We start from the raw sequence: 24,706 nt of genomic DNA, 5'->3' as shown, positions 1-24,706 counted from the left end.
CAACTAGTCTGCAATGTGTTAAGAAAGTTCCTTCGGATGTTCGAAAGGGAAAAGGGAAAGCGAGCAAAACAGGACCTTCCTGGTCAGTGATGCTCGGGTCAAGGGTGATGCACACTGCATTCGGAAGGGATCGATCCGGTTTTCTCCAGGATCGTCGGAGGAAAAAGGCGCACGACCTCGGAACACTTTAGCTGGACCTCCGAGTAAGATTTCGCAATTGTTCTGACAGATAATTAACGGTGTTGCGAGAACGCCGATTTCTTCGTTTTCGACGGCCAAGTATTATTGTCTGGACTCCGAGGGCTGTGAAAGGATTGAACAGGCATTTCAAGGTGGTGAAGATTGAAAGGGATCACGGCGTGGCTGTGAAGTGTCTAGAAAGGAGATTGTGAGCAGTGTAGGAAAGCTATGAGAAGATTACGAGGATTGCAACGTGATCACGGGAGGGTTGTAAGGACTACGAGAAGAGTGTAGAAGAATTGTGAAAGACGTGAAGATTGACAAGAAGATTTGTGCAGAGAGTACACAGAACTATGGGAAAGTTGTGGAAATTGTGAAAAGACTATAGAAATAGTAAGATTGAGAGGACCGTGAAGAGCCTGAGAGGACTATGATAAGTCTGAGAGGACTATGCTAAGTCCAAGAAGAGTATCGAAAGTCTAAAGAGACTATAGGTCTATATAAGTCTATAAGAAGTCTGACTAGACCATGATGAATTTGAGAGGACTGTGATAACTCTGAAGAGACGATCAGAAGTTTTAGAGTATTATGATACGTCTGAGAGGATTATGATAAATTTGAGAAGACTATCAGGAGTCTAAAAACATCATGGTAACTCTGAGAGAACTATGATAAGTCTGAGAGGATTAATGTAAGTTTGGGAGAACTATAATAAGTCTGACAAGACTATGATAAGTCTGACAAGAGTATGGTGAGTCTGAAAGGACTATGATACATCAGATAGGACTACAACAAGTTTGAGAGAACTATGATGAATCTGAAAGGTTATGATAAATCTGAGAAGAATGTGATAAGCCCAGAAAGACAGTGAGAAGCCTGCAAAGAATATGAAAAATCTCTGAACACTATGAAAAGTCTGCGGAGACGCAAGGCAGTATACATCACGAAACTATAAGGGAGAATTAAATGCCAATGACCGCTCGTTTTATGAATAAGAAAAAGTTGTTGAAAATGACGTGGTTGACAACATATCTCAAGGTTATTTTAATAGGCGAGCAACACACGCGATTAAATGCTCCTTAGAATGTAGAATGCCCAAACAAGTCTTGAGCTGCTTAACGATCAGGAAAAATCCGCGAACGGGTCTGCTCGACTGACCCGCTAAATCGTGAAACTCGCTCCACGCGGCCGATCCGGCGTCCGGCGATCGTTGGATCATCGGCGACTGGAAACCCTCCCGGCGCAGGAAGAGAAACAGAGAAGGAGACGAAAAAGGCGAGTTACCGAAGAAACCTGGTAGGAGGTGTGCGCTTGTGTGCACACACCTCTTACGAGTTTACCAGGCCTACGAGTAGAGCCAGCCGGACAGTTACCTTTCTGTTTCGAGACCGCGAGGATCTACCTTCTCCTTGGATCACGGCTCGATCCAGCCGTGAATCTAGTTCTCCCCCAAGTGAATTTCCTTTCGTTTATTTCTCGATTTTCTCCTTGACCTTCGTTTCGATTCAATTTCATACCTACTTTTCGTCGTTTCCACCGATCAATTAGCCATCGGATCGTTTCGGGAGAAACAAGGCTCGAGTTTCGAGCTGTTGTTCCGAAGGAAGAAGGGAAAGGTGAGATCTTAGAGGATCGAAGAAGTGATCGGGTCGATTATTTCGCAGTCGAGTCGTTCCGAGAGGAAATAAACATCGATTTTTGAGTTCGTTGCGAAGGAGTGAGAGAGAGCTGAGATCCTAGAGGATCGAAGAGCTGCCTGCCCCGGGCTGGGAAACGAATTTTCCTCGATCGCGGTAAGCTCTCCGTGAAAGATTCCTTTCATTGCCGGCGATCCTTTCATAGTCGATTCGACGGAAGCGTTCTGACGCGATTATCTTCACGCTCTGCTGGGATTCTTGATGAAAATGCTTCTGGCGATGTTGCGGGCTTTTGAGGGTGTTTGACGGTTTCGCGATGGGGGATTTTGGTGGCTTTGGTGGGTCGCGGTAATGGGATCTCTTATGGGGATTGACAATTTTTAGAATTTTTAGAATTTTGGGAATTCGGGTTGGGAAGAACTGTGTTTCAAGGAATTTGATCATTTTAATTATAACTCTGTGAGAATGTAATACACATTATGTAATGAATTTTATTATCCAGCTTTGGGTTCGGGAGGATAATTAAAATAAAATTGTTGAAGAGTAATAAAATGAATTTAAAGCGAAAGAAAATTAATAAAATTAATTAAAAATTCTGACATTTCTATTGAGTTTTTTATATTATTGTCTTTTTGGAGATTTTTGTTGTTTATAAAAAAAAATTCGCGATTAACCTATCTTTATAGTAAGAAGACACTTGCGACTTTCATTAATTTCTGTTTATTTTTCGGTTTTCAATTTAATTTGAAAACTAAAGGTTTCTGATAAAATTTATTGTCAATAACAATCTATAATAAGTATTTTGTAACGGGAAAAATTAATGAGAGAGCTATTGTAAAAGTTCACGGTTCGGTTTTTTCAAAATCAGTTAAAACATTTAGAATTGCAAGTGACAGATCCATTTGTTTTTAATTATACTCGATGGAACAAAGTAAACACATGAAATCGACGTTATCACGTGTATAATGTCTCTTTAATCGCCCGTTAACATACGATTACGTTCACCAATTATTTCCAATCTTCTATTAATGTTTAATTACATCTGCCAATTCTATTGTCATTAATTTCCTTGTCCATACTTTCCATGATTTAGTTCCTTGATTTATATATCGACGAATCAGTTACGATTTGTTTCAATCGCACACCAATATAATTAAGGAACGCTAATGAAAATTTATTGGACGATTCGTTCGGAATTCCTATGAAATTTATACAATTATTTACAATCAAATTGAATTAATTGCATCCGATGCAAATCCTGCAGTAATGCAAGCGATTGAAACCGATTATATATATTCAGGTGAACGTAATTAAGTGATACACGAAGAAAGTGGAACGAAGGAAAATCAACCGAAGAAAATTCCAATAGCTTTCCCACGTTTGAAAGAATGGCGCGAAATCTGAACACCTGGAAACCGATGCACATTATACAATTTTCCCTTAACCATAAATAAATGAGAAATAACTTCATTAGTAAATAAACTGATAACATTTCGATTCACGTTTGTTAAAATACATTTTAATTAAGAATTTCCAGCTGTAACGAATCTAATTAAAATCCTAATTAATTACGATTAAATAACTCCCCCATGATCATTATTAAATGATATCACTTTTCGTTTCACCTTCATTAAAGACCGTTCCAATTAAAAAGTCTTAATCAAAAGATGTCGATTCTCATTACACTAATCACACAAAAATCCAATTAAACTTATTATCTGAAAACCCAGCCCCATCTTCATTAAATAATAAGAGAAATCATTGAAAAGGGAATTTCGGTCGAATGGAGAATAATTCACAAAACCAAACTTTTTCGATTTCAATCGACAAAGGATTGTAATGAACAATTTTATAATCCTAATAAAATGAAAAACAAAGGAGAAAACGATAGGTACATTTTTTCCAATTTTTTTTGACCGTATACAATCATTCCTATATTCACAATCGAATCGATAGTAATACCAACTCTTTTCAATGCAATCGACAAACGATTTTCAACAAGTAAAATCGTGAAAAAAAGAACAAACAAAGAAATACAGTTTACTCAATTTTCTTGAGGCCAAATGCAATCGTTTCTATATTCTCAATGGAATCGATAATGATACCAGAAACCGACTTTTGTCAATTTCAGTTCACACAAACGGTTCTCAAAAACAACCAAAATCCTAAAAAGAGAAAAAACAAAAGAGAAAGCGATACATTTTTCCCGATATTCCTGTGGTCGAATACAATCGTTTCTATATCCTCAATTGAATCGATAGTAATACCAGAAACCAATTTTTCTCAATTTCAATTGGCAAGCGATTTTTAAAAACAACTAAAATCCTTTAAAAAAACAAACAAAGAAATGCAATTCTCTAGATTTGCTCGAGGTCAAATGCGATCGTTTATATTATCCCCGATCAAATCAGTAATAATACCGGAAACCGATTGCTGTCAATTTCAATCTACAAAAATGATTTCAAAAATAATAAAAATTTATCTCCATTCTTCTGTAGTTGAATACAATCGTTTCTTTACTCTCAATCGAATCGAATATCAGAAACCGATTTCCGTCGATTTCAATCTCCATACACACAGGATTTTTAAAAGCAACTAAAACCCTAAAAGAAGAACAAACAAAGTAACACATTCCTCTTAAATTTCTCGTGGCCGAATACAATCGTTTCTTTATTCTCAATGGAATTGAATAATGTCAGAAATCGATTCTCGTCGATTTCAATCTACACACACGATTTTTAAGAGCAACTAAAACCCTAAAAAGAGAACAAACAAAGTAACACATTCCTCTTAAATTTCTCGTGGCCGAATACAATCGTTTCTTTATTCTCAATCGAATCGAATATCAGAAACCGATTTCCGTCGATTTCAATCTACACACATGATTTTTAAAAGCAACTAAAACCCTAAAAAAAGAACAATGTAACACATTCCTCTTAAATTTCTCGTGGCCGAATACAATCGTTTCTATTCCCCCGATCGGAACGTGACTCGTTTCTTTTCCGCGCATAGGTGAAACCTTCGAAATGCGGCGCGCAAAGGAGAACGCAGTGAAAAGCAAAAGGGAGAAACGGGACGACAATTTTCGGGCGAAACGAACGGCCGCGGTTTCGCGATCCCCTCGTCGATTGCCTCACTCCGCCTCGCCCGGCCGAGCGACGTGCGTGCGTGCACACGCGGATCGATGGAAAATTCTGATTTTTATCGCGCCTGCGGGGCGAGTAGTATATCGTTCCGCAGGCGTGGAATTGAATTTCGCAACCGAGCCGGTAGACGTGTATATAACAATGTAACCATTAACGCAACGCGATCGACGCCCGGCCGCCGTCAGACTTCCTGTTTCCTCGATATATTTTTTCCCGATATTGAGAAATTGGAGAATATCACCGTTGAAAAGCGAATTTTCAACAAAGAATTTTGGCCCGGATAATTGAGTAAACATTTCGCCCGAAATTTAATATTTATAGTGTTTGTTAGCGGGGAATCCTTGAAAAATTGGACGTTGAATATTTGATGGTTTGTTCGGGAATTCACTGAATTATTGGAAAGAGGAATTTGGTATTTTATAGTGAACATTGTTGGTAGCTTGATATTGGTATTTGCTGTATAAACAGAACGCGTGATATTATATGAGCAGTACATAAATATTGGATTTCCCCTTTTGTTGTTACTGTTTCAATATTATCAATCTTCAAGCATTGGTTTCTCATTCATATTGAAACAAATAATCAAATTTCTACGTTTTCCCATTTTCGATTCGAATTATTAACAGCGTCTTAATCTTTTACAGTGAATATTAAAACTGGAAAACTTGACCTAACTATATAATTATTATTAATTTATTTCTTTATTTTAAGTGATCAAAATTAACTCGTTGGCTGCTGAAGGATTTTCATATAACAAGAAGTACTTTCTTGTCACGTTTAACGAAACTATTCCGCCGAAATCGAAATTCACGTTGCAAACACGTTATAGAATTTTATCCGAAGTTACAGCTAATCGGTTGCTTCAATTAATTACAAGGCCGGCGATGGCCGGCACGGCAGCCAACGGGTTCATTAAAAAAAAGTATTCTTCGACGGGAGCAATATCGGAGAAAGTTCCGTTTGATTTTCACTTCAGGCCGGTCGAGGGTAGATAAATGGCGCTGATCATTTTCTCGGTATGCGCCATAATGGCGGCGGCCAGGGTGGACGCCATATCAACAGCGTGGCGGCCATCCCTGCCACAGCCGCCAACCAGCATCCTCCAAGACTACGACACTGGTCCAGCTCAATCTCTCTACGAATTTGAAGGATCGCCTTTACTAAGCGAGGAACAGGACAAATGCACCCTTTACAAGGTTGCCATGCGACAGCAACTGTACTTCGAGGTATTTGGAGCAATTTGTTTATTGAATTGTTTGACACGTTGACTGCTGCGGTGGTCATTGATCATAGGAGCTTTCAAATTGCTTGAAAACAATTATAGAAGAAAATTTATTTATTTGTTTATTTATTTGACGGGTGGATGTCCTTTAGTAGAGAAAAGGAAGAGATAAAGGAAGTGTGAGGAATTTACACAGCATAAATTTTGCAATAGATAATACGAGAAGAAATAAAGAATTAAATTTGAAATTTCACTGAGCAATTAGTGTTTTACCGAGCTTTTAATGATAGTTAAATTTCCAGGAAATATATTTATTTGATTACTAAATATATTAGCTGGTGTAAATATAAATTATGAAAATTGATGTCGAATAAAAATATTTAGTAATATACGTAACTTGATAATAGTGTAACATTAGTACTGTGATACCAAGTCAGTAATAATTATGTCTAGTACCAATTGTCATTGTTAGGAAAAAATAAGGCTTAATACACAAAACGCTTAAAATTCTCGTGGCAGTCAACGTGTTAAAGAAAGTTATAGGGTAGTAAATGGAATTTTATTGGTGAAGTTATGGCCAACTGTTTAACTCTTAACTGGTGAAGTGATGCTTGAGGGATTTTAGACATTTGTCTTTACACTGGAAAATTTGGTATATTTTTTGTGGAATTTGATGAAACTTTAATTTTTGCTAATGTAATGGTGTTATTAATCAATGAAGACGATCCATAGCGTTTTTGGGAATATAGTTTGGAAAACAAGAACTACTATTGAATAATAACTGAAAATTGTCTATAGTATTCTTCGGCGTTTAATTTCATTTTATACCACTTATACTGTTAATTCTTAATTCCATACCATTTCACGCTGCACTACTTTCAATTCTAAGTTTCCTTTCCCACAATCTTTTTATCCCCATCAACAGACTTCGCGTACATTAAACTACAGAGACCCAAAGAAAATTGAAATTTTCATACTCGAACGGTGCGAAATTCCAATTAAGTAAGGCTCCATTCTCCGAGTGAACAACTCCAACCCAAAAACGACCTATCGCAACAGAAATATTAAATTTCATAAGAATTACCGCTCACCTCAATTTCAAACGACATTGTAAACCGCAAATCCACTTATTACAAACTCCATTCGACAACCGAAGACTCTGACTCACTGAAAACTCCACATTCTTTTAAAAAAGCGTCTCAAAAACGTTTGAACAGTTATGAAATATGAATTCCATAAGAGAACGTTAGAGCGTGACGAGATCTCGAGAAAAAAAGGATCGACTTGTCTCGTGGCATTGGCAGATTCGAGAAAAACAGACTGGGACAAGGGAAGCAAAGGTAACAGGTGCATAACGGGAATCCTCGGCGCGACAGTGGATTCTTTCAGCTCCGCGCCGCGAATTCCTCGGCTCGCGTGCCTCGAGATCGGCTTCACGGTCGAGAGCGTCCGGCAAAATGACACGGATCGCGGCGGCAACGAAAGTAGGAGAAAACGCTGCTCGACTTCCTATTGCGTGCGTGCGTGCACGCGTGCGCGTGTCTGTTTAGAGAATGACCGACTTCGGCGGTTCCTCTTCGATCAAGGTTAACGGAAACTGAAAAAGAAGCACTGCAAGAGAGCCATCGGACCGCGTCCGCGACGATATTATCGCGGTAATCGGTTCGACAGTCGAGCGGAACTGCACGATCGAGTGCGTCGTTGGCTGTCCGTCGATGTTTGACAGCCAGGAGATTGCTCGGGCTCGACCGAAGCTGGGATTAATTGGAACGAAAACGGGTTAGTTAAGTCCTGATCACGGTTATCGGGGAGAACGATCGTTTTTGGAGAGGATCTGGAGCGGGGGATGGCAATTGGTAGAATGTCGAGTGGAGATGCTGCGTTAGAGTTAATTTTTTGGATAGGATGGGATTTGGTCGAATTTCAAGTGGAAACGAAGCTTGAAGGCTAATTTTAAGATAGGGATTAGTCAAATGTCAAGTGGAGACAAGGATTAATTGTTGTAGTTAAAGCGGGATGAGACAAATTTCAAGTGAAGATGTGGTGTAAGATCTAATTTTTGAGATAAGTGAAACACCAAGTGGAGACGGGGATTAATTGTTGAAATAAAAGTTGGATGAGATAAATTTGAAGTGGAGATGTAACGTAAGGTTTGATTTTCAGAGTGAAAATGGGTCGAGTCGAATGTTAAGTGGAGACGTGGCATAAGAGTTAATTTTTTTAGTTAAACAAGGACGAGTAAAAGAACACAATTGTAAAACTAACCAACACTATATATTAAGAGAACATTCACAATTTCTTTAACCTGCTAGAATCTAATTTTAAGTGGAGGCGTAGCATAAATTTTATTTCGCAATTAAATTACTTTTTCAACTAACTAAATTACATTTTCAACTATCAGAAAATTATAGCCTCTGCAAAAAGTCAGATTCAATAGTAAAATTCACTGGAGCCAAATATCAAGTGAAGACGTAGCTTAGGTAGGGCTTTCACGGAAGATATCTTGGCTCCCTTGCTCGCGTTTTCAGAGGTTAGCCATCTTTCGTGCTCCAAGTGCTTCTCCGTTGTGTAACACACGATCTAGGAGAGATCCAGCGATTTTACGATGGCAAGACCTTCGCCGTGATTTCCTAGACCGGTAGTTACGCACGCGTCACGCAACGCCCGATCGATCGGCAAGACCGGAAACGCTAGGGATAGCCGTGAAAGGATGATACCCCGCCGGCCACTCGAAGTGGCTCGATTGCGAGCTAAATTGCTCCGAAGCGTGATTGCAGACGTTAATTGTTCCGTGAAACGCGGCGATGTCCTCTGGAGAGGATCGATCGGAAGTAAGAAGGGAGACGAGGTGGATATAGAAGAGTATCCTGTGAATTGTAACGCGAGCAAGAAGTTCTGATGAATTCAGGGGAAGTCCCGGAGGTGTTTAAGCTACGTCTACACTTGAAATCCGACTGAAACAAAACAATTCTAAATTTCAAGGTACTTTTTATGTTGTATGTTTACTTGGAACTAGACTATTGAGGATTTCAGTTCAGAAAATAACTCTTAGGTTACGTATCCACTTGAAACTAGACTTCCGTGGTAACTATAAATTGTAGTTATTGTTTCACGTATCCATTTGAGGCTAATTAGACTGCAATAAATCTTGTTCTCTAAACTACCTCTTCGGTTACATGTCCACTTGAAACTAGACTGACTTATATACAAATTTACTATACACAGCAGGTATTATGTTATGTATACAGTAGAAGATAGACTTATATAGAGAACGTGGAAGTTAGTTTAAATACTTGTTATGTTATGTATCTAATTGATTAGAACACGTAACAATCCTATTCTTGTCAATGACTCTTAAACTACGTTTCCACTTGAACTCGTACAAAAATTTTCTCCGGAAACAAATTCTTATGTTACGTATCCACTTGATCAGAACCACGCAACAATCCCATTCTTGAAAATGACTTACGTCACATCTTCACTTGAACTCGAACAAAAATTTTCTCCAAAAACAAATTCATATGTCGCGTATACACTTGAACTTAAACCTGTACACGTTTTACTTCCCCAAAACTATTTCTTAACACGTTCGCTACAAGAGTCACATATTTGTGACGACCGTAATCCTATAATTTACATAATGAAAATTAAATTAATCCTATGGATATTATTATTAAAAATGATAAACTATGACATTACATTTAGGAACTCAGTGGTTCGTTTCAGTTTCTCTAATATTTTGTTTAGAAGATTCATTGGATCGAAGAAAATATTACAATTGAGGAGACCGTCACCGAAATAGGCGCTGGTAGCGAACATTTAAGCTGCATATCCACTTAACCGTTTGAGTCCCAAGCGGCGCGATCGCGCTTCTCCGTTACACTGTCTAAAAGTGCCAGTCTATCGGTTCGTAGAATCGGATGAAGCTTATTTATTTCTTTTTCCTTCAAATTACTCATTCTTATTTCTAATATTACACGCTTAGCACTGAAAAAACGTAACGATCGTGCTATTTAACATTTATTTCTGTAAAAACAGAATTGAAACGAAAGCGTGCCGCTTGGTATTTTTCAAGCGGACTTTTGAGAAAATCTGTAGGCCTTGAACGGTTAAAATTCAGCTCGACTAACCTTCCTGGTAAAGAAAAGTCTCAAGTGAACCCGTAGCGTAAGATGTACAGGACTTGACCGTCCACCGTTGTCTCCACGTTTATTCGTGTTACACGATAAAGACCGCTCCAATTCAGTCACGAGCCTCTCGTAATTCAGAGTCGTCCGGTTTTTCTGCACGGTGCTCTCGATACGAGGACGGAAAAGGCGACGTCGGAATGGTCAATTAAGCCGCAAAGGGAAACGACCAGTTCGCGGAAACCGAGAAGAAGCGGGAACTCGCGCGAGCGCGCGCTGCGAAAGGGACTCGGCGCCAGCGGCCTTTTGCAAACGGTCACGATCTCTAGACGTGGAAAGAATCGCGGATAGGGAAAAACACACGTAATCAAGACCGAACGTTGCGTAGCAGTGACTGATGCTAATTACCGGCGCAAGGTATTGGATAATATGCAGACCTGCGTATCACCGCGCTTCGAATCAGCGGAATTTATTTAACGGCCATTAACTCACTTCTCTCGGCCGCTGTAAATTATTCATGATCTTGCGCTCGGGGATGTGTGAAAAGCATGTTGACTGGGTTACGTACCGGTAATTAATATTCAGCTTTGATTTTTTTTCCCTTCAATCTTCGCGCAGAGCTGAACGGAAATATTAAATGGACGTTTCTAGGTGAATGATAAAAGATCAACTGTGACATTATTAAATTCATGTTTATGATAATTATTCAGCTTTTTCCCGTTTATAAGAAAATTCTTATTTTTGTAGAACTGAGTGAACTAATTATTTCATAAGAATGTTACTAATGGTAACATAGAAAATATTGGAATAGTGACGACGAAAATCTTGAACAGTATTTTATTGTAATGTTTTCTGTTTAGAATAGTGTATTATTGTAATAGTAGAATAGTTATCAATGGTTACTATTGTACGATATTTATTAATTAACTATATAACATAAACCATGAGTTCTTTCAATAACTTCAAGTATTAACACATTTAGAACGGTAGTTCTAGTGTCAGATCATCAACAAAATAATAACAACGACAATAACACTAATATATTATTACTAATAACAACAACGTAAGAACAATAGAATATTACGATTGGTATTACAACAACATAGACCGTTACAAACGACACAAATTATTGAAAAATCCTATAGAAATATTTGTTAACGAAATCTCATTCCCTATGTCGCAGTATATCCACTACAAAATAGACCTGCCAGACATAAAGGAATTCACCCTGTGCATGTGGACCAAGTTCTACAACCACACGAACGACCACCCGTTATTCTCGTACGCAGGTGAGTGCCGAGGGGGGAAGCCAGTTTTCGTTTCCCTTTCACCCGAGGGGTCCCTTTCCCCGCAGGTGACGAAAGGCGACGAAAGCAAAAGTTCCACGAAAAAAAAAAAGAGAAAGATGAAGCGTACCTGCGGGGCCAGACGGTTTTGCAACCGTTTCCCCATCTAACGATCCCCTGCGGGTATTAAGTAATAATTATTTATTCAAAAATTCCCGGCGATCGCGTAACCGTTAAACGATCGGATTTCCCTGAAGACCTCGGGATATAACGCTGCACAACGATATTACTTAGAAACGTCACGCGCCTCTATTCTCGTTTCCCTCTTTTTCTTCTTCTTTTTTTTTTATTAGCCATTAACGGGTGCAAGTCAAGGTATATCTGCACTCGAGTTATGGGACACGTAACGTCATGAAAGCGGATGATGGGCGGCTTAAACAAGACATCGATTTTGTTCGAGTTTATTCGGTTAAATTTTATCGTTGCAGATAGAGCTGTGTTTGGTTCACGGTTGAGATTCATGGGATGGCCGGGAATAGGCGGATTTATGTGATCGTATTATACGAAGGAAATTGAAGAATTTTAATGGTTTCATTCGCGATTGATTGCAGGGGTTTGTTCGATTAAGGTTTGTTTACTTGGAGGTAGTTTTCTATGGAAGTATGAGTTGAGGTTTGGGAGGTTATTGAAAATTCAATATGAATTTAGATATTGTAGAAGAGATTGTAAGTGTATCGAAGCAATTCATCGGGTGACAATCGTTTATTTAGTTAGCGAAGATGACTAAGAATTTAGATAGACGATAAAAATCCAATGAATTTTAAAAACGTGATTGTGTCCCTGCCGATAATTGGGTCCTTTTTGACTCAAATTAAGTAGCATAAAATATAGTGCTAGGTTAATGATTGGAGACTTTCTTTTTCGTTTCTGAATTAATTTGGAATTAAGGAAATGTTGTCAGTAATTAATAAGAATTAACTGGAGATTAAGAAATGACTTTCTGTCAGCCTGTGATCGGGTTATTTTTTACCCGGATTAATCAATGTAAAATTCAATAATTAAATAACGGCAAACAGCATTCTTTTTCATTCCTAAAACAATTCCGAATGAACTGAATGCTGCAGGTAGATAATGAAAGTTCACAGAACTCGAAAAACTGATTGTACGTTAGCCTATGACCGGGTCATTTTTTACCCGGATTAATCAACGTAAAATTCAATAACTGAATAACAGTAAACAGCATTCTTTCTCATTCCTAAAACAATCCCGAATGAACTGAATGCTGCAAGTAGATGATAATGAATGTTCACAAAATTCGAAAAAATGATTGTACGTTGGCCTGTGACCGGGTCATTTTTGACCCGGATTAATCAATACAAAGTTCAGTGATTGAGCAATGATGAATGTTTTCGTTTATCGCTGGTGAATCGATACCGAGTAAATTGAATGATGTTTATACCCGATTAGTGGGCGATCAGCCACGAGGCATACTCTCCTGGGTGGCGAACACCCCGAGAAGCTCCTACTACATGATGAATGTGGACGGGCACAACTTGTACAGATTGAATTATCCCCTGCGATTGAACAAGTGGTATCACTCCTGCCAAAGCTGGAACGGCCGGACCGGGGAATGGCAGATCTGGGTCAACGACGAGCGTGTCGGTCGCGGGTTCAACAACAGGGTGAGTAACCGATTGCTCGATACGTTTCGGCTTGAGAACCCCCGCAATCGTACGTTTTTTTTATTATACTGGGTGTTCGAGAGCATTTTACCGAACTCGGTAAAACGAATGGAAATTGTTTAAAAAGAAGAGATTAATTTTCTTTAACGCTTTGATACGCTTGACGATTGAATCAAATCCCATTTTGAAGGCAGAAAGTTTTAATAGAAAATTGTGTGAAGAATTATGTAGGATATATCATCTTTTGCTCTGTAAATCAACATTGTTTTGTTATTGATAATAATGTGTTACGGAAGATATTTTTTTATATTTAACCAGATATTTTGGTTTAGATAGTATAAGAAGTATCGGTATAAATAGTAATAGCTGCTTTACGAATAAATTTGTTATATTTTATAGCTTTTTAGAAGAACAATTTTGACTTCGTGAAAATTCATATAGCAAAGTAATAGAATAAACGCAATTATCACTTTTTGATATATTATTTTTAAAATGCAGTGAACCCTTAAAAGAAACCCTTAAAATGCACCAATATGAGAAAAGAAATATTTCTAACACCTACTTCAAAATCTCGAGCAGTTAACAAATCTTGTCAACAAAACTTCTTACTTTCTAATTACTGATACCTTAAAACTGTCAAATATCCGAAATGATTACCAAAATATATACTTCCATTCCAATACTGCAACCAGTACACGAAAAACACGAAAAATAATTATTACAATCCTTATAAACATTACATACCGATGATATTACACTCCCGATAGTTCCAGTGTCAATACATCATCGTGAGAATAAACTTTCAATACCATTCAATTAACGCCCGATTAATTTTCAATAGTAACAAGCCAATTGGCGGATTAGTACTGTCGATATATTAATTTTCTCATGGTTCTCAAGTGTCTAATCGGCTTAACTATTCACGTGGCCAGTTACACAGACAGTTGGCTCCTCGGTAGTCGGAACGTTCCGCTGTTGACCGTGAAAGTAACGGGCGGGTGCTCGTTCGCCGATGGAAGAAATTCTGGGGGCGGGTAAGGGGAGCGGAATTGACGGCGCGTTTCCAATCCCCCGGCTCTCGCTTGCACGTCTTTGCGTGGCGAACAGAAGAAAAAACACAAAGTAAAACAATTAAAAAAAAAAAGAACGAATTCTTGAGAAACCGCACACTGTTCGCGAAACTCTGAGCGTTTCCGCATGGCCGCTTTCTCGAACGAGGAATATTGTTATGATCGCGATGCACGCATGGCTCCAGGCCCGACAGACAACACTGAATACGGAGCTTCTGTGTGTGTTTCCGTCTGTGTGCACTGTCGCTTATCGTTTTCGTGGCGTGTCGCAGTCAAAGAAAGTGGCGAGAGGCGCACGTGATTGCTAGAGTAGAAAGCAATCTTTGGGAACGTCATCCAAGATTTTTATACGGTGGTATCCTCGCTTGTGAATTTTTAGAACAGAAGTTTGTGTGACTGTTATTTGTTTTTATTTAACACGTTGAATGCCATGGGGATCATCGGTGACCCCCGATCAAATTGAATTACTATGGTTCACTTAATTAAATCATGATTGCTTGAAAACATTTCTATATGATTAATGCTAGCTAATGCGATGACATGCAGCTAGATGAACCAGCAATATTAACAGTGCAATTCACTCGAATGATTTAATATTATTTTTTCCACTTTGTGTAGTTTGCACTATGAAATTGTGCGGCATTCAACGTGTTAAACACTTCGGACTTGATTTTCGTCAGTAATAATGTGCAGTTATTCACTTGACAATGGAAGGTTGATACCTGAGCAATTCATTAAATAAATCGATTAATTTCATAGAACAGAAAGTAGAGAAATGTGATGTAATAATTACATATTGATTTTTGGAATTTTCTTTTGAATGCAAACTCGAGTAATCATTGTAAAATGTTATTTTACTTTATTATTATAGTGTGACAAGTGTAGAATATATAGAATAGTATATATTTGAAGTAATCTTTATTATTATTGCGATATGCCTAAAGGACTTTTTATTCTTTTATTGAATGAAAAGCAGTGATAATGAGATTTATTTGAAATATAAAAAGTTAAGAGCCAATGGAGTGCTTTAGTAATGAGATCTTGAAAATTCGGGAAGTGGGGTTCATCGATTTGGCTAATGAACGGGTTATCTATTGCCCTAGTAAAGACATCTATATTGAATGGAATATGGTAGTACACCACTTTTCTAATAAAAATAGGATTAAAGTTATAGTTTTGTTAGTGTACAATGATTATATGTAATTAATATACAATAGTAACTAATTTTGATTAATATAGTGATGACAATTGCTATATAATACTTTATAATATAATAATAATAATATACAATAATTTATTATGTAAAATTATAGTTTCAATATTTTATCATATGTTGAAAGTGATAAAACTGTGTACATTATTATGCGTCAAGTCTGAAGGGGTTAAGAATCGAACAAATTTGGAAAGTTATTCGTTTTATGTTTAAGGGATGGAAAAAATTTAACGAACACTGTTGTCTTTTCATCCTTAGCAGTCCTATGTCGAGTCAAACTCGATATTCGATTTAATTGCAACGTCTACTTATTTTAACCATTTCTTCCATATTTATTTGTAGTGTCGCAATTGTACCATTTAAAGGTACCATTTCAGTGCTTTCCAAGTAGTCTTGAATAAATAATTAGAACATCATATTAAGCTGTAATTCAGTGACATCATTTTAAAATATAATTTGTGATTTAATTTTATTTGAGCAGATCAGGAAGATTTAGAGAAATATATTGTTTTCTAATGTCTCATTTGTTTTGTTTGAGGGGTACAGAAATAGTTGACACTGTTAACTTTTAATACATTATTTTCCGACACACCATTTTAAACAATAATTTGCAATTTATTTTCATTTAAGAAGTCGAAAAATGTTAACCAAAGTAAACTTTCAACTGTTTAAAGTGTAAGTTTTCTCGGGTTGTGTGTACAATATGAGCCAAATTATTACATAATGGGTCATTATTTATAATAGTCAGCCATTATGGATATCATTACTCGGGTCTAGGTTAGGTTTCAATCAACTTCTAGTTTGTCATTATTTGTAATGATAGGACATTATAACAGTTAATTATTTAGCCCATAAAATACGTATACTATCCAAGAAGATATTCTTGTCAAATTGTAATCTCGTTTTTATTTAACCGTTAATATAAGACTATAATACTGTTCACATAAAATAGAGCACACAACTTTCGTTTATATACAGTTTAATTTAAATAAATTAATAATTTGCATATCCTTTGCAAATTTGATCAGTATATGTAATACAAAGTTAAAGGGTTAATGTGTTATTTAATTAATTTTACTCAGATTTCTCATCCACCCGTTCTATAATGATATCTAATGTGATTAATTATTGTTCTTTTACATAACAAAAATAGTTGTCTTTCAATGTATTATTCAATCCAGCAATGGAATGAGCTATAATTCTTGTATATGTAAAGGAACAAACAAAAATTACAGAGAACTTTACTCTTTGCAAATGACTTTAAGTAATGAGACTAATTAGAGAAATACGCATTTTTCGAGAATTAACACGACTAGAAATATAAATAAACACAAAATATTTGATAACCAATTTGCATTGACATTTGGGAAGTAATTAAAATCTAAGGTACACTAAATTATACATGAAATGGGTTTCAATTAAAATATTAAATTAAATTTAAATTGATCTGAAACTCTCTGCCAAATCAAATATGAATTAATTGTGCAATAAATATGCATCAAATTGAAACTAGATTCTTGTGAAATTTGTGCTACTTTCATCAAACGTCGATCGAATGCAGAAGATTTTATCATGTACTCCTACCTTGTACTGTTACTGAATTTATATGTTTTTCCAGTACTCAGTGAAATGTAGTCCATCTATTAGGAACACTTTCACACGCAAAACATTGAACCTCACACAATCAAGGACACACGAAATAAATCAAACGAAAACTGAAACAAATAAAATTACAATATCGAAAATCCAAACGAACAGAAATACGAAATTGAAAATTGCAGTAGTCGAAATAACAAAATCGAAAATCCAAACGAGCAAAATTACAAAACTGAAGATCGCAACAGTGGAAGTAACAAAATCGAAAATTAGAACACACGAAACCACAAAATCGAAAATTAAAGTGCATGAACATTAAGAAACACTAGAACATCAGTGAAATATGTTTAATAAATAATATTTAAATCTATCAAATGATTTTTTTCTTAATTGCAATATAGAGTTCGAGACTTTATACATACTCAGAAAGAATATTAAAATCCCTTCGTGAATAAATTTCTGAGTCACTGTAGGTTCCCCCTTCAATTTTTATCGTGTAAAATCAACCTTTAGAAAAAGCTTCCCTGGAACTCATGAATTTTAAAATTTTAATTCTTCTTTCTCTTGTTCTTAATAGTTGGTGGGCCACGTGATCAAAGGGGGTGGAATAGCGATCACAGGACAAGAGCAACGTCAACTGGGCGGCGGTTTCTTGGAAGGCGAGGGTGCACCTAAAGGTGAGACTTATATACAGGGTGTAGCCATTCAATTTTATCGTCTAAAATATTTTCATAATTAACCCATTTCACTGGATTCATTAATATAAAATGTTAAAGTGCTCTTCTAAGAAATTAATTATGTATAAACCCTACATAAACTAGATCATCGTTTTAATAACGGAAACACGTTGCTAATTCAATCTTCTACATCAAGAAATTTTAATCACCTTACTTTATAATTAGAATCTCAAATTCAATTTCAAATTTGAATTAATTAACACATGTACCAGGAAAATTTATATGTTAAAGAGATAAATTAAAGGTATAAGTTGGTCAAATAAGTTGAATTAAAATAATGATTTTTTTAGGGTCCGGTGGTTATCTCGGAGAGTTTACAATGGTTCAATTGTACGGGGTTGCGTTGACTGCTGGGAAAGCACACAAGGATCACAAACACCATCACGCCCACCACTACGAACACGACACAAGTAACAACACGCCAAGACCCACCCGTCCGCCCGTGACTGGTCCACCCCTTCCGCCGAACCCTTTCCTCACTGGAGGACAAATTAACACACAGGTAAGAAAAAAAAAATAATAAAACAAAGATAATAATAAAATTTCTATGAAGTTATACGAAACATAAAAACAACATAATGGAATGAAACACTGCTTTCAGTTCTTATAAATGAAGACAACCCTTAGAGTATAAAGGGAATTCTCATCGTTCCATTAAGAGTATTTCCCACCGTTAAAACGCAAAAGTTAGATGAACAACTAAATGAACTTCAATTAGATCAAGTGACCATAATGTTTTTAGTAAAGTTTCATTCGAAACATAAGAAGTCCTATTAAATTCACCCTCAGTAATTCATTTCAATTTATTATTAGCAATAATGTACAGAATAAGTTAAACTTCTAACTAGTTTCAAATATTATTAATAATTCTCAATCGTTTCAACCTTAATAAATGAAAACAGGCTGAAAATAATCAAAATTAGAAACAATCGAAATGTTCCTGTCATCCAATTTCTTTACAAAAAAATGTTCCAAAAATTCTTGCACATTCTACAGAATAATATAATGTGAATAATAAAATTCTATGATATTTCAGGTGAAATTGAACCCAGGTGCTCCACTGCAGATCGTCAAAGGAGGAGTCACCCTTCGACACCCAGCACTAGCTCCTCAACAACCACTCCCTCAGCCACTTCCACCTATTAACCCTGACGCCATACCATCTGCATTTCCCTTGCGGACTACACAATTATTTGGTAACCTACAACCTAGCCTGCCCTCGCCGAACGGAATAACAGGCGCAGAAATGAATTTCGCGGATGGCCCGTATCGCGCTCTTTATAAACGAGAGGAAGAAGCGTTCACTATTGGAGACTCGAGCGAGAAATCCGAGGATTTAAGTTTCGACAGCATCGTTGAAGAACGAATGAAGAAGAAGAGAGAGGCAGACGAAACCTCTAAGGAAGAACATATCGATGACAAGGTAGGGGAATTTGGTTTTCGGTAATTAATCCCTTGCCCTATGATTTGTTTCTTAGGTATGATCAATACAATTACTTTGTCGTCAATAATTTATTGAGAGAAAGATAAATATTCTAGGCATGTATGCCCATGTCTACTTTAAAGTACAGTAATTGATGTCAGAAGAGTAATATTTCATTTGAATTCAAAAGAATTGAGTAATATTTATGCTTATTAAATTCTGCTCAGAATCTTTATACTTTTTTATAAGGCAAGGGGTTAATACTGAAGTATTAGGATTGAAAGGGGATTTTTTGTGCACTTGTTATAAATACTAGTGAAAAAAATTAATTAGTATGAGAATTAGGTATAGATTTAGATGATACTTTTTTTCAACCCTTTGCTTTATGATTTTTTCATAAGACTTGTTGCAAATATTTTATTTTCAATACTTTTCTAAAAGAAAATGTCTACGTTTGATACGAATTTATATGATTAGTTAGAAAATTCAGTATTTAAGAATAACAAAAATTAATGAATATTATATTATCCTAGGTAACGTTCGTGGCGCCAGATGAATCCGAAGACAAGAAACTAGAGAAACGAGACTCTGAAAAGAAGAAAAGAGGAATAGTGCAGTTAGGGGATGGCTTGATCATAGATGATGGCTACCTACATCAAGGACTGGACAACGAATACTTCTCCGGATTGACAAACTTTGGTTTACAATTGCCAAAGTATGAGAACAAGGATGACGAAAGAGAACCAGCAGAAGGTGAAGTGAGGAGAGTGATGAACATCTGCGATGGATGCTCCGAGGAACCGTTCAGGAAAGCATTGATCATGGCCTGGAGGTCTGTTCCTAAGAAACTCTACTCGGGTGCCGTGCATGTTCCAGCTGCGTCAACTTGCAAAGCATTCTAAATTAATTGATTTGAGATGTCTGGACCTGGCGCAGGAATCTTTTGAGTGAAAAGTGATGGGAAATGCTGTGAACAAACTTCTAGGACACCAGAGTACAGTACTTAGTCAAAGATTACTGATCAAAGCGTCCTTCGAACAGAGAACTATAGAGGTTCAAATCCTAGAATTTATTTAGAGTAATTTTTTGTCTGTAACTTCATTCAAAAATTTCTGATTTAGTGAAAGTGGTAATCACTCCCTGAGAGAGTTATTGAGTGAGAGAGCAGGCTTGCCAGTTTGTTATCCAGTTAAGAATTGGACAGAGTTAATCTAAGATCAAGCTTCAGCTGCGTCGACTCTTGATGATGTTAGACAAGTATTAGTCGATTTTGTTAATCTCTAGTTTACTGGGTAGACCGATTATTTGTAATGATTTCGTTTAGAGTGCTAACTTCTAAGGAACCGTACTGATTAACAAACTTGAAATTATTTGAACTGACTCTAGTGGTTACAAGTTGTTTCATAAGCAATTTTTACTTTTGTTACTTTACTATTATTTATATTAATCATAAAGAACCATAAATATATGAGAACAATGAAATATCAAAAGAAATTTCAAGGAAATCAAAGAATAGGCATAGAAAACAGAATTATAAACAAACTCTTGTATAGAAATGTCCTCACTCTATTAATTTATCGACTAACAGTTAATCAATTATCAAGCGAAGACGTAACTTTAGAGACCCTAGAAACTATTTATTATAGCAATAAGTCTCGAGCCGTAATTGTTAATGAATAATTCGTTTAAGCGACAGTATTACGTGTTTATCGACGATGTACCAATAAAAATTCTTCTCCTCTTTTTATTAATAAAAAAAGACGAAGGAAACAATTCATTGTGTACTCACCTTGCTCTTGTGAATGTGCTGATGTTGGTATTCGCTGTCGAACTCCGGCTCGCTGAAGTAGCTTTGATCCTCCCAGTGTGGTGGCAGCCCTGATCCGCCGCTGGGTATTCCCAGCGGGCCCGGCATCCCTGTCACGCCGTCAGTGCTCTCGAACAGTCTCAACACACTACGGTCCCGTATGTCTCGCAGATGAGATCTGAAATTGAAACGGACCACGGGGATTGGTAACAAAGACGTCGCTGGAACTTCAACGCTTATCGGGGGACCTCTACGGACCTCCCCGGATTAGTGTTCGAGAACTCTAATACGGGGAATATTGAATTTTCTTTTAAAGGTTAAACGAATGCTTTAGCTTTTCTTCTGTCCCTTTTTGTTCTTCACGTTGGAGTAAACAGTGAAGAGTTTTCATTCCCCGGATTAGTGCAGAACAACTCTAATACGGGGAATATTGAATTTTTCTTTAAAGGTTAAACAAATACTTTAAGCTTTCTTCTATCTGCTTTTGTTTCCCATGTTGGAGTGCTTAACACGTTCAGTGCCACGTGTACTATTTATAAAATATATAAAACTGGCTAAACACTTGAATATAAGATAATATTTTATTTAAAAAATCAATACAGTTCATAAGCAAAATATAATCGAAATTTGCACAGCACAGAACGCGTTAAATAGTGATAAGAGAGTTTTCATTTCCCCGGATTAGTGTACAAGAACTCCAATACTGAAAATATTGAGTTTTCTTTTAGGGATTAAATGGATACTATTATTCTTTTATTTCTGTTTTCTTCTTCTGTTATTTCTTACTCTCTCTTATTATTGCAATAAAAATGATTAAATCGAGGCTTCAACTGAAACTGCCGATGTCATAAAATTTAAATATTCAAACATAACAATACTGCATTGTTTGATATTTTTTCAACCCAATTATACTTTCACTCCTTAGCATAGTTTATTTAAACCCCCCTTTAGTTACCTACATATTATTCTATCTTTTCTTAGGACCTTATCAGAGATCAGCAAATCTGATCAGGATGAATCGACAATACCAAAATAACCGCAGCATTCAGCTTACCTAAGGTCCTCGAGCTCGTAGAACATGTCCTTGTTGCTGTCGTGTATGTAAACCTTGACATGAGGACTGTCTAGATATTCCATGGTGAGTTGCTTCGGAAAGCTCCTGACAAAAAGTGCCTTCACCGTGTCTATGCTCGTGATTTCGTTCGGCAGTAGCGCCCGCTTCGTCTCGTTCCTATACTGCAGGAACACTAGACCTAAGGAACCGTCCACAGAAACGCATCGTGTGGTCAGGTATGTCCAACAAGGTGACCGTGCAGCGAGGCAGCAACAAGACGACCCTAATTCTATCGTGGATGATGGTGTGTTGTTACCTAATGGTCGCTCCAGAGTTTTGCTGGGGGTCCGTACGACGGGGAGGCTGCTTCTCTGTTTGCCGCCCCGTCTAAATCCGGTGCTTGATGTCTCCACCTCGGACATGATGCCCGGGTCGTCATCGAACAACATCGTCGAATTGGGAGGCGGGAAACCGCGCGGAAGAGGCGACTGAAATCGACAAAGTTCAACAATCAATCCTTTGGTTCTCCAACTTTTCATTGTTCGAAATCAGGTGGAAAGTTTGCACTCGAAACTCGAAAACTTTTCAAATGCCCCTCGTTGAACACTTGACCTATGATTTCTGGCATGATTCTGTTAGAGCTACTGTATCGTTAATCATTTATTTGATCGATAATATTAGTCTATTACTAAGACTGATTATTATTTCAAATAATCAAATATGATTTTTCTATCTGATTTATAATCGAACTTCTAATGAGACAAAGTTATTATTGAAAATAGCATCTGACAAAAGTTCAAGCGAATACAATAAACTCCCATTAATTAACTCGTGTTCAAACCTTGCATCATGAATAGAAACAACAATAAAATAAATCATAAACGGTCGAAAATTTCCTTATTCCCTGAAAAATCCCTCGTAACACAACGAATTTCTCCAGATTTCAATGAAACCAGCAAGCCAACGTGTTCGCGTAACCACATCACCACGTGCAAACCTTCCAACCTCGATCCCGAAACTTCGAATCACAGGAGTGCCTCTCTACAAGCACACGAGACGGGTCCACCGCGGTACACTTACAGAGACAGTGGACTGAAACTGAGAAAGCCATACAAAAATCTACACCTCGATACCTCGCCAATCGGCACCGATCGCTATATAAAAAAAAACCATTCATGGACAAGTATCGAGGCACCCCAGCAGAAGGTGAGAAAATAACAGCCACATCGAGACAGAGTGTCATGCACCGGACACACGTCGGACACATAGACCGCAGGGAACGAGACGGACGAGAAATAAAGGTACTTTACCTTTCTCTGGCGAGACTTGGTCCCCATCTGTATCGCAGTCGGCAGGGTACACGGAAACACACACACAAGTAAAACCAGTTAGATATGAATATATGTGGGTGGCGAGTGTAGTAGTTATGCGTGGAGCAGAGAAAATAGAAGGGGGCTGTGTTTTTTTTTCGCCGCGCCGTTGCGTCGCGTTGCGTCGATTTCGGGACGTTTAAGCGAGCAGATCGAGTAGATCCCTTCGCGTCGTCACCGCTGCTCTCGTTAATCCTTGGCTCGGCGACCGAGCGGCTGGGCCCGAGGATAGTCCTGCAAAGAATCTAGCGGCGACCGCTGGCCCTCGATCCGGCTTATAGACGAAGATACGTCGGCCGAGATAAATCGTGGCCGACGAGGCTGGCGGTCGCGTTTTATCGGCGAGCCGGTACAGGCGTGGCCTGATGCACACGCTGGTTAGGCGGCACACGCTCGCGGACGGGGCGGGGTAGGAGAGACGAGCAGAATCAGTAAAAAACATCGCCGGGACACTGCGAGCAGGAGGGCGTGTTCTGGTGCACGTTAAGGCGTCGGGTTGTCGCACACGAAACGTTGGACTGTATACCTTGAGGCACGTGACGGTGGAACTGTCTTCTGAGTTGCTTCGGTCATTTTTGGGTACCAATGGCTTTTGACATTTAACCCTTCGCACTCGAGAGGCACCTGTTTGTCGCCGTTTCATTTGATTGGAGGAAATTATAAAATTTTTAACTCAATATTAAATTTTATGTAATGTATGGAGCGAAATGAAATAGTTGTGTTAGTTAACCCTTAAAATGCTAGGTGGGGTCCTATAAGGAGAATAATTTTGTAATTAATTTTTTGTAACTTTTCATATTTTATGTGTTTTCTCCTTTTTCGTCGTCAAGTATTGTGGATGATTTGTCTATTCTAAAAACATTACCGTTAGTTTGCTTTTAGCTATAAACATATTGGGGTCTCCAGGAGAGATGTTTATAGCTAAAAACAAACTAATGGTAATGTTTTTAAAATAGACATGTCGTCCACAATACTTGACGAAAAAAGAGAAAATACATAAAATATGAAAAATTACAAAAAATTACTTACAAAATTATTAAGGAAAAATACTTTCTGGTCTCCCTATAGGACCCCACTCAGCATTTTAAGGGTTAACATGTTGAATGTCATGGGGGTCACCGGTGACCCCCGGCCAAATTCAATTGCTGCAATCTTC

At 37.5% G+C, this 24,706-nt stretch overlaps 2 protein-coding genes across 27 annotated transcripts in view; one reads left to right on the top strand and one right to left on the bottom strand.

The window, feature by feature from the left end:
- LOC116425946 (uncharacterized) overlaps positions 1 to 24,706 on the bottom strand; it is a 262,805-nt gene that overhangs the window by 55,292 nt on the left and 182,807 nt on the right. For 25 of the 26 annotated variants that reach the window (XM_076374563.1, XM_076374567.1, XM_076374565.1 and 22 more), the window contains 4 exons: positions 23,491 to 23,517; positions 22,497 to 22,668; positions 22,181 to 22,379; positions 21,109 to 21,304 (listed from right to left, as the gene is read on the bottom strand). In XM_076374563.1, the coding sequence (XP_076230678.1) occupies positions 21,109 to 21,304; positions 22,181 to 22,379; positions 22,497 to 22,668; positions 23,491 to 23,517 (594 nt within the window). The remainder of the gene's footprint in view (positions 1 to 21,108; positions 21,305 to 22,180; positions 22,380 to 22,496; positions 22,669 to 23,490; positions 23,518 to 24,706) is intronic. The other variant, XM_076374575.1, reaches the window with a different exon arrangement.
- b6 (pentraxin-related protein b6) lies at positions 1,568 to 20,831 on the top strand. Its single transcript, XM_076374592.1, has 8 exons — positions 1,568 to 1,973; positions 5,940 to 6,189; positions 11,496 to 11,601; positions 13,066 to 13,280; positions 17,737 to 17,836; positions 18,187 to 18,398; positions 18,933 to 19,319; positions 19,853 to 20,831. Exons 2-8 carry the CDS (start codon positions 5,959 to 5,961, stop codon positions 20,219 to 20,221), a joined length of 1,620 nt encoding a protein of 539 aa, XP_076230707.1. The 5' UTR covers positions 1,568 to 1,973; positions 5,940 to 5,958; the 3' UTR covers positions 20,222 to 20,831.

This window comes from Nomia melanderi, chromosome 2 (assembly GCF_051020985.1).
Source record: "Nomia melanderi isolate GNS246 chromosome 2, iyNomMela1, whole genome shotgun sequence".
Classification (NCBI taxonomy): Eukaryota; Metazoa; Arthropoda; class Insecta; order Hymenoptera; family Halictidae; genus Nomia; species Nomia melanderi.
This window is presented reverse-complemented; position numbering and strand designations above follow the sequence as displayed.

Bases quoted from the DNA above. Each gene is read 5' to 3' on its own strand.
- b6 (XM_076374592.1), top strand. From the start codon at position 5,959: ATGGCGCTGATCATTTTCTCGGTATGCGCCATAATGGCGGCGGCCAGG. The intron at 6,190-11,495 runs GTATTTGGAGCA...CCTATGTCGCAG, and splicing joins GACAGCAACTGTACTTCGAG to TATATCCACTACAAAATAGA. The intron at 18,399-18,932 runs GTAAGAAAAAAA...ATGATATTTCAG, and splicing joins GAGGACAAATTAACACACAG to GTGAAATTGAACCCAGGTGC.